This window comes from Oryzias melastigma, linkage group LG9 (assembly GCF_002922805.2).
Source record: "Oryzias melastigma strain HK-1 linkage group LG9, ASM292280v2, whole genome shotgun sequence".
Classification (NCBI taxonomy): domain Eukaryota; kingdom Metazoa; phylum Chordata; class Actinopteri; order Beloniformes; family Adrianichthyidae; genus Oryzias; species Oryzias melastigma.
This window is the reverse complement of record NC_050520.1, coordinates 26,467,494-26,480,312: the sequence shown is the minus strand read 5'-3', so window position 1 is coordinate 26,480,312 and position 12,819 is coordinate 26,467,494. Positions and strand designations below refer to the sequence as shown.

The window sequence follows — 12,819 nt, the reverse complement described above, 5'->3', positions numbered from 1 at the left end:
CATCTAATGACACCATCAAAAGTTTACCATCAAAATGCACTAAAGGTCTCAGCTCACAAACACAGGACTGGACTGACAGAGTTTAAAGGAGAAAAAAAGACCAGAAACAAATAAAAAAAAAGAAAAAAAAAGGAAAGGTGTTGGTTCTCCTCCTGTGTCTTCACGTGTTAGCCTGCAGCGGCTGGAGTTCATTGTGAAGAAAACCACAGGTTGCTGCTATGTGGACTGCCACACAGACCAGGACACCTGCATGGTACGGCCCAACGTGTCCGTATAGATAAGGCCAGTGAGGATTAAAAATAGTTTAAGTGATTTTTCCTTTAGAGTAGTTTTGGAGTGAATGCATAACCTTTAGGCGCGCTCTCACACACACACATATATAGAGGAGGAGCTCCACTTCATCACTTCCTGCGCTGTAGACAGGGAGGCGGCATGAGTACGTGTTCAGCTGAGGCAGCACGCCAGCTGGTTTAAGGTCACTCGCTGTCAGACAAAGGGTCGTATTGAGACACGAGCAGAGGCTTGGGCTCCTCTTCCCAGGACCGACCCTGTCCGGGTCCTGCCCCGGGGCCCTGGCCGCCTTGTTGACCAGAGGAATGAGCTGACACTGTAGCACTGGAGAACCCCATTATCAGAGGGTTGCATGGAAAAGGAGTCGGAGTTGAACCTACAAAAAATAAAGAGTACCAGAGTCAATCTTCTCACATCAGTGAGATGTGTACAATGTTTTCAGACTATAAATATTACTTTTAGCATTTATTCATTTATTTTATCATAATTTTACATAGGATTATAAATAATTTATTTTTGTGCTTCCTCATTTGGGTCCTCCCCCTCTGGGGACTATTTTCATTTTCATCCTTGTTTTTTATATATATATATATGTATATATATATATATGTGTGTGTATATATATATATATATATATTCTTTTAGTGTAAAGCAGTTTGTGTCGCTTTTATGAAAAGTGCTACATGAAAATTAATTGAGGTCCAGAGTATAAGTCGCAGCAGCCAAAAAAAATGCATAATAAAGAAGAAAATATTATATTTCATTTTGAAAGGCAAAATAACAGACAATATTAGACTTAATATTTCAACGTTTTACTCTCATGACACATTAGTGCCTACTTAGCTTCATGAAACACAAGAGGAATCTAGGATACTAGTGCAACATATCAACAATTATTCAGATAACCATAACCTAAAGAACATGCTAACAAGTCAAGTGAACTCTTTATATCACTTGAAATCACTAAATCCAGCGAGTTCTTGATCATCTGTCACTTAAAAAAATTCTGCAAAGTCCGGTGTAAAGACTGAGCCAACGCTCTTCTTCTGTGTTGCTGTCAGTAGTAAATTTTGATACACCTACAGTGCCCTCTAGTGGTTGTTGCAATTTATCTAAAAGGACAAAAAAATGCATACAAGTTGCACCAAACTATGCAGAAAACATGCAATTTCCTCTCTAAAATACACAGTTTGCATTAGATTACAGATACTACCTGCAGACAAAGGCCGGTCCTCCAAGACACGGTTGGTGAGCGGAGTTCTCCTGTTGTAATCTCCCTCTGAGTGAACTGAAGACACAGACGATGGCCTCTCACTCCCAGACAGACCTGGGCCCGGGGACTTGGCCTTGCGCCCATTGGAGCGTCCACTGCCCTTTGAGGGCTTTGACCCACCTGTAGATGTAAAAGTACTGTTTAGTCTGGTTAAACCTTTAACACAGCAGATGTCGCTGGTGACACCTAAATAACACTCACTCTTTGACCTTTACTAAGATAAATCATTTCTGCTTCAGAATCAGCTGGACTTACATCAATTGTGTCAATTGAAGAGTTATAGTAATCAAAATAATGTAAAGATTGGAGCTAAAGCTGCGGTTTTAAAAGGTGAAGATGCTAAGGGCAACTGCAGAATTTGTCATTACAATGAGTACAGCAGACTGCAAAAGAATCATCTGAGAAAAAAAGATTTCTGGAGGCGGTACCTTGAGAGAACAGATCCTCAGCTCGACCGTCTGCGTTAGCAGCACTGGATGGAGAGCGCTCCTCAGATGCGTCGTCATATTTGCCCATTAAGGCCTTTCTAATGATGGCTTCAAGGCCTATGGAGTTTCCAGGAGCCTCTGGAGCTGGATGATTGCGCACAGTCACCGGCCCTGCAGCGTTTAGCAGAAAATGAGCTACATCATTTATATGGTCACAAAGTCAGCATAAAACTAAGCTGCAGATCGACAACATGAATTATTTTATTTGTGTCACTGAACCACAGACAGCTTGAAACAACACTTAAGTGTGATAAGAGTCTTATTTTTGCTTAAAATTTCATAATATTACCTGCAGTTGTGGAAGCCGGCATGTTGAATATTTCTGTTCCCGGCTGACCAGCATCTGAAATTGTGATGAGAAAAGCACAGCGTCAGGTTTTCCTGAAGCTGGTTTCACCATTTCCTCCTTCTGAAGGATCAGACTCACTGAATTCACTGTCGCTGCCAACCACCGTCATCTTCTTGATCATCTCCTGCTTCTTAGACTTCACGATAGCCGACGTGCTTTCAGTCAGCTTGCTGAAGAAAGCTGGAGGCTGGGAGGTGTTGGGGGGGGAGCGGGAGCCCAGTCTAGAGAAGGGACAGCAGTGTAAGGCAAAAACCAAAACTCCTGCAGCTTTTCTACACTAATAAATGTTGGTCCGGCTGACAAATGTTTAGAATAAACGCTGCACCTCCTATTAGAAGATATACCGTAAATAAACTTCAGTGATTAACCTGGCAGAAAAGGGTCACATTTGAATAAGTCTGAGGGACATTCAGAGTTCATTCAAAACACAATTCCTTCAAACTTGTTTTTCGTAGTCGAAAAGATGCAGCAATTTCCTGACAGTTTGCTCATGAAAACTGCAGTCAAAGCTATCAGAACTTTTTCTTCACATGAAAGTCACTCAAGCAGAATTCCTTCCTTTTTTAAAGACTATTTGTTAATATTCTTATAAGTTTCCTAGAAGCAGGGTGTCTGCAGATTCACAGAAGTTACATTTAAGGATTTTTAAATACTTCTGAAGAAAACGAAAGATCTTCTTTACGATTGTGGGTACAAAGAAACCACCTGAGTCTGCCGTTTCTTGCTCTAAGCATGTGATTCGATCACCTTGATCTCCATCATTCCAATAACCAGTTTTAACCACAATGAGTAATCTTTATTTTCAAGCCGTTTCTCTAGAAAATTTGACTTTCCCATTTTCCCACACAGTTAAACATGAGCCAATTACCTAGCTGAGGTTAAACAATTTTAGTGACAAAAGTCACATCCTGTTGATGACAAAGATTTAAGGAACATTCACCAGAATTTAAGAGAATGTAATGCATTATTTTAGAAAAAGTAAAACTCTAAAGATTCGTGGGCACCCCTTAGAAGTAAGCTTTTGTGTGTGGGTGGAGGACAGACTTGCACACGCTCACCCCTGCTCTCCTTGTTCGGTGGGGTAGGCGGCCCCTCCCTGGACTTCAGGTTCAGAGCTGTTTCCAGGAGGAGACACCGGTTCAATGCCGTCATTCAAAGCACTAACGGGTGAAGATTTGGCCTGAGGTGGAGATCTGGAGACAAAATGAATTATCTGATGTTTGTCGTCCCCTTGGTGAAATGATTCAGAGAGAAATGAACCCAAAGGTTCCTACCTGTCTCTATTGCATTCTCCACCGATGCCCTCTGGACAGCGGGACCCTTGAGTGGACTCTTGTGACGTAGGTGGGGGCTGGGAGGCACTGGGTGGACGGGTGAGGTCTAGGACAGGAGACCCATGGTAGCTTTGCTGCTGTTGCCTCGTGTAGTCTTTTGTTATTACCTCCTGTTTGCATAAAGATGAGTCAGGCAATATCAAACCCAAAGTACTTAAACATCCAGATTACATTCCAGAAATACAACAATCTGGGATTTAAAAGAAAAAAACAACTTTATCCTAAATATTCCAAAGTAGACATGTTGGAGAGTGAACTCACACTGATGTGCTGTGCCAGAGTGACCACCCTTTGGCTGCTTTTAACACAGGGAGATGGCGGCTGTTGCCCTGGAGACAAGCTTTCATCGGAGGGGGGGCGGTAGAGACTGTGTGGTGGAGCTGAAATCCATAAAAAAGGTAAAAATGTGTATTTTGTAAAAAGCATTTACATTTCCAAAAATCTGTTTTTCTAAATCTTAGTTAAAAGTTTTGCAACAGCGAACAATTTACAGCAAAGTTACTGTAGTTAACAAGACAAAGAGGTAGTAGTCCTCTTGGGTCTGAACATTTCTGTAGATTCTTTGCATAAACTGTGGACTTAGAGAGCAGATCTAGTCACTAAGAAAAAATGCTTGTTTTAGCATAAATAATTCAGAAAGAGTTTAAGAAAAAATGTTTGATTTCTTAAGCCACTCCAATAATGTTTTGATCTATTCTAAGAGCGTTCTCAGTGGTCTTTTAATTATTATTATGCTGTTTTTAACCAAATTAAAAAAAAGTTATTTATTAGGACGTAGTTTTTGTAAAGCAGCAGTAGGTCTTTAGAAATTTGCCTCTGAGTTGTGAAGTAAGCCTTCCCTCCTTTCCCATTATCCATCTGTTTACACTCTATCCTGCTAGCTTACAGCTCCTCACAACCCCAACGTAACATTATCGCTGCAACAAAAATAGAAATCAAAATTGGAGCAAAACATTCAGACAGATGCCAGCTCAGACAAGGAAAACGTAGACTTGCATGGATCTTGTCGTCTACAAGTGGATCAGAATGGAGCAGAGCAGGCTTGTGGTCTGTCCGGAGTATTTTCAATGTCCCTAATAAAAGCCTTTTCTAATGTGTAATCCTGATTCAGAACAATTTGAATAAAGAAATACTCAGAAATGCAATTTTGAGCTTAACTATATATACACACATGTCATCCCTCTGTGCCCACAAGTTTATGAACTCATTAACAAGTGGACTATTTGGCCCTGAATGTTCTGGATGGTTATAGAAGCTCAAAGCGTTGAAATGAACGAGCGCAGCGTTGGCAGTGGCCTCTTTGGGTCAAACAAATACAGATGTGGTGAATGGCTCCTCAAAGCAGGAAATGAAGTAAAAAATCACAGCCGGACAAACAAACTCCTGGAGAGAAACGAGAGCTTGCAATGTGTGAGGGAAACTGAACCAGGCCAAAGAAAATTAGCGTGTTACCGTGAGCCAAAAAAAGACACATTCTAAGAGTGCCTCTCTCTCTATCCTTCCTCACATGTTTCTGCAGCAGCAGTGCCCTCTGGGATCCCAGGGGAGAGAGGACGGTGGTTGGTAGAGCGTTTCATGTCTAATGAAACCACTTGCACACCAATTTTCTAATTTCAATTCACTCTTTTGGTTCACGAGTTCTCTCCTTATCAGGATTTGGGGTTTCAAGAACAGATCGTTTAGATATAGTCTGGACCAAAGCGATTCGAGTCGTGATGACTTTTTTATTCTCATGTAAAAAGAGAAGCAGCCAGACCAGCATCCATGACGTTTATGAAAATTGAAAATGGTAGAATATTCAGCATGCCTAGTCACCTTAGAGGATAACTAGAATATTACAAAACTTATTGTTGGTAAAGGTTCTCATTCATCCAGGTAACATCTTGAAGTTGAGTCATAGCAAATGGACTTAAAATATTTTTCCTTGAAACGTTTTGCCGCGGCAACTAACCATTCCTTTCTCTCGAGCTCATAAACTTGCTCCTCTTACCGAGTGATCTGAGCTCTTGCTCCTGGATGGCCATCGCTTTGTTTTGAGTCTTTTCTCTACCAGGAGTGCCACTTTCCCCACGACCAGAAGGATTTTCGGACTGGTGAGGCAGCAGGTGCTGGGGGCGGCCCGACGCCGGGGCGTAAGCGCCGGGGTACATTAATCCTGGACTGGGGCTGGACAGCTTGGGCTCAGGTTTACTGGAGGCTCCGTGCTGCTCCTGCATATGCTTGGGTAGACCTCGGCTTTTGCCTCCGTCGCGATTCTGCTCTTTGGTTATACTGGATTCCAAAGCAGGTGGGAAGGAGTCAGGGGGCACACCTGTCCTTTGGAGATGGGCAGGGTAGCCTTGGTAGCGGGATGACCCTGAGGGTACCGACCTGTCAAAGATAACAAAACAGGGTTAGTCGTGCCTTCTTAAGAGAAAGAAAACAGCAGAGCCAAATGTCATCTTACCGTAACACAGAGGAGTTTGAGTGCTCGCTAACAGAAAGACTTTTGCCCCCGGTGTTGTGCAGAACGCTGGGCCTCTGCTGAATGTTCTCCTGGGTGCGGGGCGACACCGGGGACTGCTGGTGACCGTACTGCTGGGATGCAGCTCTCCCGCTGCTGCTGCTGCTGCTAGACAAGCTGTGCTCCGTACCTGAGAACACAAACAATCTTCTGTTCTGGAAGATTTTGACCATGCAGACTAACAATTGAAAAATAGAGTTTTCTGTACCTGGCCGCCAGATTGGAGCATGCTCCACATTTCCTAGAGATCCACCTTTTTCCCTGTCGCGTTCTCGAATGGTTTCCCTGTCCCTGTCTCGGTCCCGGTCTCGCTCCCTTTCTGGCTCTTTTTCTCGTTCACGATCCCGGTCCCTGTCCCTGTCACGCTCGCGGGGCCTTTCCCGCTCGCGCTCTGAAGAGCCTTGCATTTTATTTATGTGGGAGGAGCCAACTGAGGAAAGAAATTCAAAAGAACAGAGGAACATGAATGAGAGGAACATCTCATCGTTCTGCTCTCCATTTTGGATTTAGTGATTCATACCAGGGGAGATAGGTGAGGTGGTGTAAGGCCTGCCAGGGAAGGGGGTGCTTGTCCCTGGGATATAGGTGATGCGATCCATTGGGGGGCCAGCTGTCCCTGACGTGGAAGGGACCAGGACAGGTAAGTGCGGCACCTGAGAGAGATCGATGATTCCTGCAGGACAAAACAAAGAAAATTGTTAAGAACGCTGCAAAAATTTAAATAGGATTCAATAAAAAATATTGATCTTGTCTTCTTTGTTTTCTTGGAGTAATAATGCAGACATAAAAGTCTTTGGAGTTCTGCTTCTTACTATTGATGTGTTTTTGTGCACACAAATTGCACGTCCGGGATATCCGAGTTAACACTTTATAAAGTTAAACATTTCAGACAATAAAAAGGAAGGAACATGTTTCATTTCTGGCCTGTTTTAGTTCAGAAGCTGCATATTCTCATAAAATGTACTAAGTAAAACATTAATCGTCATTAATCTGATTAATTTTTTAAATTGATTAACAGCTCTCGTTAGAACTACCATTTTCATAATTACTTAGTTTGACTTGTCAATTTTGAAAGGATTCAAAGCTAGAAATACTAGTCATGAAACAAGTCAAATTTAAAACATTTTGCCTATTATTGCTTTTATTTTCTTTTTTCTACATGGATATTCTGTACTTATGCATATAGTTACATTAGCAACTAAAAAAGGCTTTTTAAAAATGTCCGAAACATACGTCAAACTGCTGTCCCTGTATCAGGGATGCAGGAAAAATCTGATAAAATCCGTAAATGTCAATCAAAAAAAACAAATGGAGAGCAGCCAAGTTTGCCAAATTTGAAAACATCAGCACAGGAAACCACACAGGATTTGACTAAAAGAAAGTGAAACTGAGAAGCTGCTATAAAGACAGAACAGATTTTTCAAAATGTTTCTAAACTGTAATATTTCAAACACCACAGATAATCTCTGCGCAGTCAGTCTTTTAAATTCAGATTTGTGCATTTTTAAAGCAAAGAATTAGAGCTCCATTAGATAGATTTGTTTCCGTTTCAGTAACAAAAACTAAATGAATTCAACTTGTCAAAGCTATCAACGAGCCAAGATTATTTACTATGACTTTTTTAACACAACCTGCAGAGAGCAGTCGTAAGCTACGTGGTCAGATAAGATAACTTCATGAGTGATGTGCACAGTAGGTGGAGTATTTCTGCAGACACAGTCTTTTTATTTCTACTTCTTAAAGCAGGTTGTGATTTTTATTTGCTCTCTTTCACACAAGGATCTTATTGACAAGTGATCATGTCAACACCTGGCTTTTTTCCTGCCATAAGCTCACTGCCCGTTCTTTACAAAGCTTAAAAATGTCAGTAAAGGTAATCCTCCAGTTGGTGTGCACACATTTATTACTGCAAAAAGAACACGTCTATTGTTGGTTCATTAAAATAAAACTGGTTTAAAAATGAGTAAAATAGAAAAGTACTTATAGAGAGGAAGATCCTTGATTTTCAAATCTTTTGGTATCTCCAGTTTCTTACTTTAGTAATAAAATCTAAAGTGCATCCTCCTGCAGCAGCAAAAGTACACACATTTCCAGCTGTTTCTCTTTCAGCGCGAATGCAGTCGTGTTTCTGGTAAACTTTGACCCCAGAGTCCTGTGGACTCTATCGTTATATCAAAAAATATCACTGATTACTTTTATCTGACGGTGTTCTATTTTATGTAATTACCACATCCTTCAACTTAATATAATACCAGGTGTGGAAGTCGGATGACAAAATATTGGCATTACGTGAAGGGAATTTAGTTTCATGTGTTGTAAAATCATCTTCAACGGGCGTGTTTTACGGTGCGGCTGATTAATGATTATGGTATTTTTACAGCTGGAGAACCTATAAGACAAGTTGCTATGACAGCGACCAATAAAGCTATCTAAAATGAAACCGGCCCGTTCTAACGTCTGTACGTCACAGAGTTTGCTGTTCTCATCTGCAGTCCACAAACACGGATCGCAGTTCAAAGTTCGTGCAAAACATCCAGGCAGTTATTCAATAGAGAAATGTATTTGTAAAAGCAGTTTAGCATATTTTCCGAGAGTACTCCCTTCTATCTTACGAAATATGGAGTTTCCCAATTTTGGGCTCAGACTCATCTGTCTGTTGTTGTGTTGCTGCTCTGATGGAAAGTATTTTTGAGGGATGTGTTACGTAGTGGCAGACATCTTAAAGATTTTTTGAAAAACACTTTGCAAATAGAATATGCCTATGTTTAAAGTGTTTCTTTCTAAGTGTAAATGTAATCACACCTCAGGAAACCATAAATAATGTTGGGATTCTCCAATTTAGTGGGTTTTTTTGTTCTGTTAGAACACTTTAGCTGAAAACAGTAAAAGTTAAAAGATAATTAATATAATTTTGAACCTTTTTGAATTTTAAATCCATTTATAGCTAAATATTCTTCTATAAATATGAAAAAGGTTAATTGTTATGATTTCTTTGCATTTTGAAGAACTTGGAAAAGAGAAAATTCAGGAAAATGTTGGCTTTCCCGAATGACCACCTTTGTTTTAATTTAACAGTTGTTTACTAATCAGAAAACACCAGGAGACATTAGAAGGTGCTGAAACTTTAAAGATGAAAACTTGTTTCTGTATTTGTTTCTGTTCTTTAAAAAAACCTAAGATAAAAAAAACAATTGCATCTCTCCTCTAAACAAGTCCCCCTTGAATCAATTTTTGCCCTGTTTGACAATGAAAGACACTTGCCAAAAAGTGATCTTCAATTTTAAAAATAATTCCTGGAAACAGAGACCCCCACCATCACTCTAAAAAGATTTTCTCAACTCTTCTCTTGGATGGCAAGATTCAAGTGTCAGCTTGCAAAACAACTTGAAAAGCCAACTGGAACACAGTTCAGCGCGAGTATATGGTGGTCGGCCACAAACGCCTTACCGCGTGGTGCAGCCGAGAAGGGCAGAGGAAGGGGCTGGTCTCGAGGAGGAATGCCCCTGAGCAGGTCTGAGCGCTGCGCTGCAGGCCACGAGTGCATCTGCTGAGAGGTGATGAAGTCGTTGAAGAGTGTTTGGCGATTTTCCAAAGCTGCTGTGTCGGGAAAGCCACGCATGAGGTAAGGATATGGATGGGGGTACGCTGGGTTGGGCCCTAGGTGGCGAGGCAAGTAGTAGGCTGCTGTGAAGGGAGAACAGGAAACATCTGTTAGGAAACCCTTTTTTAAATCAAACCCATTTAGATAAATCAAACACGGATGTTTGCTTTCGTTTTCCTCTCCTAAAGCTTTGTAGCAGAAGACACAAACGCGTCTGTTGGTCATCTTTATTTTTAATTTAAAGTTAATAAAACCTTTCATAGCAATAATACTCAAATATTCTTTATTTATGATAAAATTAGAATCAGTTTTGTACTACTTTAAAGTTAAATAAAACATCGTAGCTGCAGCAACCTAGCACCCAATCCCAAAACGTTTCAGGTTTTTATTTTTGGCCGTCACACCTGCAGCGTCGATGTGTATACCACGCGGCAGCGCCGCGGGATCGAAGGGTAAGGGGATCTGCCGGTACATCTCTGAGGCTCCCAGACTCTGCAGCAGACGCTCGTAGGTCTGATCAGCAGAGAGAGGTGATTTGGTAGAACTCATCTCTCGCGGGGTTGGTGTGGCTTTGCGCTCCTGGGGAGGATGTTTACTGGAACCTTGAAGAAAGAAAAAAAAGACACAACATATTAAAAACTGCCTTAGAATCAAGACAAAACTGTCTAGGATAGTAAACTATTTTACTTCTAAATGCTCTGACATTCACGTCTTTTTTCTTAATAGTTTTGTTTAATCCTATTATGTCACATAACAGCCGTTTTGTCTGTCTGTAATATACCAACCCTCATGCTGCCTTTGGCCGGCCTCCCTGGACAGTGGGGAGCCCCGGTGTGAAGGTCCAGGGTAGGGGGCCCTTAAGTTGTTTTTGTCTTCATAACCCACTGGGCTGTGGTGGGCTTTGCCTCCCTGCTCTGATCCCAGCGGAGAGGATCGGGGTATGGGGCTTGCTGAGCTAACAACGGCACTGGGCCGCCCTTTAGGCGCTTCCTCGTATCGGCTCCTCTCAGTCCGCATCTCCAGGTGGGGTGGTGGGTTGTGGTAGGAACGGGGCGAACTGGCGATGATGGATCGGACATCGTGGCGTTTCCCTGAGCCAGACGCTTCCTGCTTCACGGCTGCTCCCTGCAGAGTCACAGAAAAGAGAATTGTAAGGAGATTCATATAGTTGTCCTTTACAAGTGCTGCCGTCATCTTCGTACTTGTGCTATGATTCCGTCTTTGCCGCCCCCTGGAATGAGGTGGATGGAGCGCCCCGGCTCCTGCACGGTGGTCACGCCAGCTTCTCTGCCCTTCATCTGGTCAGACAGGGAACCGGCCCCGCGGGACGGGGAGGGATCTCTCTTCAGCTGTTTGGCGTCCCGCCTCAGGTACCCATCCTGAGGATCGAGATGGCGAGGAATACCTGAAATAAGAAGAAATCGTTAGACATGTGTGCTAAGAGGTCAAAAGACTTTTAATGATATCACAATAACAGCACATTTATTGACTCCTAATGACGAAAAATAGCTGAACCAACTGAAAAAAACTGTGAAATGTTTGTTTTTTGTGCGTTAAGGCATCAGTGGAAAAGATCTCTTACATGCTATGTGATAGTGTGTCAGATATTTACAGCCTAACCACTAATGTGGCGGCAAACTGTGGTCTCCAGCACAGCAGATTTAAACTGGTTACAGTTGTTGTTATTTTGATCATATTCAAACTTCCTCCATTTGTATATCATACTTCCACTTATTAAAATGAATAAAATGTAACTCTAAAAAAGAAAGGAACTAGAAAATGTGATCAAGGTTAGATAAAATTAGAATGCCTTAAAAAAACATTAAATAAGTATATGTTTTATTTGTCGTTTTAAGTAAAAATAACTGGATCAAACGTACCTTGCGATATGGAGCCGTGGATGTGGTGAGGGTCCTTGTAAGGTGTGTGGTGTGGACTGTCTCTATCATGGGGCATGGTTCGACTAATCAGGCCTGAGACAGAGATGGAAGAAGAGAGTTGTGAGGTGAAACTTTAGTGTCTTCATTTTATCGTGAGAACTAAACTTTTTACAAAAGGGTCTGCTGAAGTGACTTACCTTCACAGTTGACAGAGGAGTCCCCCCTCAAGGACGGCCCCCTGCCTCCCTCCATCACATCGTAAGGACGCTTCAGGCTTAAAATTTCCCCAGCCTGCCCTGAGCCTCTGCCGTCTTCTTTGGGGGTCTGAGATGGGGGACCTACGGGTGACAAAAAAAGCTCACTTAAGAACAAAGCTCTTGCAAAATCAGCTGGGGAGGCCCATTTGACTGTTCTCACGGTCATATGTGAGGATGTGTCCGCTGATGCCCTCGTAGACCACATGGCCTTTAGACAGAGCATCATCGCGCTCCCTCTCTGCTCGACCAACACTGTCCTCTGTGATTAGACGCGTTATGGTTCCCTTATACAACACGTCGGCCGGGGTCCCCTGCAGTAATGAGAAAACAAATGAGGTGTAATTATTGTTGCCATGCCGCTGTAGGACAAGACCAGGACGTACAGGGACACCACCTCCAATTCCATCAATATTGGTGAGGAAACCTAGTAGGTCTCCAACTGTGAAAATCGTCCCTTTATGACAATACAACATAAAAAGACAAGTCTGCTTCTTGGAAAACCAGCTTTTGGACGACTTCTGTGAAAGTCTTAGCACCTGGCTATGTGACATTAGCAATAATCTCTGCAGAATGCACAGATTATCAGGCAAACATCCAAAAGGGAGTAGTTAATTTTAGTTAGCTGTTTATTCTATAATTTTTTTTAATTATTAACTATGAACATTTTAAGCTGATAGGTAAAAATAGATTAAAAGTGAAGTTGCACACCACTATCCAATATGTGGAGCAGCATAGCCTTATTATACTGCACATTTGTTGATTGCATAACTGCAGGACATTGATTTTAAACAGATAATTTGTTTTGTTACATTCAAACCAACACAAAGTACCAAGTTCAGAAAA

The 12,819-nt window shown here is 41.9% G+C and overlaps 1 protein-coding gene across 3 annotated transcripts in view; it reads right to left on the bottom strand.

The window, feature by feature from the left end:
* Window positions 1–144: 144 nt before the first annotated feature.
* Window positions 145–12,819, bottom strand: part of ncor2 (nuclear receptor corepressor 2) — a 78,474-nt gene continuing 65,799 nt past the window's right edge. For 2 of the 3 annotated variants that reach the window (XM_024275318.2, XM_024275320.2), the window contains exons 28-46: window positions 12,137–12,287; window positions 11,917–12,057; window positions 11,720–11,812; window positions 11,042–11,244; window positions 10,625–10,964; window positions 10,244–10,441; window positions 9,686–9,922; window positions 6,759–6,911; window positions 6,447–6,668; window positions 6,182–6,368; window positions 5,726–6,105; window positions 3,997–4,115; window positions 3,676–3,845; window positions 3,460–3,594; window positions 2,480–2,622; window positions 2,342–2,395; window positions 1,993–2,163; window positions 1,505–1,684; window positions 145–667 (exon numbers count right to left, since the gene is read on the bottom strand). In XM_024275318.2, coding sequence (XP_024131086.1) covers window positions 477–667; window positions 1,505–1,684; window positions 1,993–2,163; window positions 2,342–2,395; window positions 2,480–2,622; window positions 3,460–3,594; window positions 3,676–3,845; window positions 3,997–4,115; window positions 5,726–6,105; window positions 6,182–6,368; window positions 6,447–6,668; window positions 6,759–6,911; window positions 9,686–9,922; window positions 10,244–10,441; window positions 10,625–10,964; window positions 11,042–11,244; window positions 11,720–11,812; window positions 11,917–12,057; window positions 12,137–12,287 — 3,468 coding nt within the window. In that variant the 3' untranslated portion in view covers window positions 145–476. The remainder of the gene's footprint in view (window positions 668–1,504; window positions 1,685–1,992; window positions 2,164–2,341; window positions 2,396–2,479; window positions 2,623–3,459; window positions 3,595–3,675; window positions 3,846–3,996; window positions 4,116–5,725; window positions 6,106–6,181; window positions 6,369–6,446; window positions 6,669–6,758; window positions 6,912–9,685; window positions 9,923–10,243; window positions 10,442–10,624; window positions 10,965–11,041; window positions 11,245–11,719; window positions 11,813–11,916; window positions 12,058–12,136; window positions 12,288–12,819) is intronic. The other variant, XM_024275319.2, reaches the window with a different exon arrangement.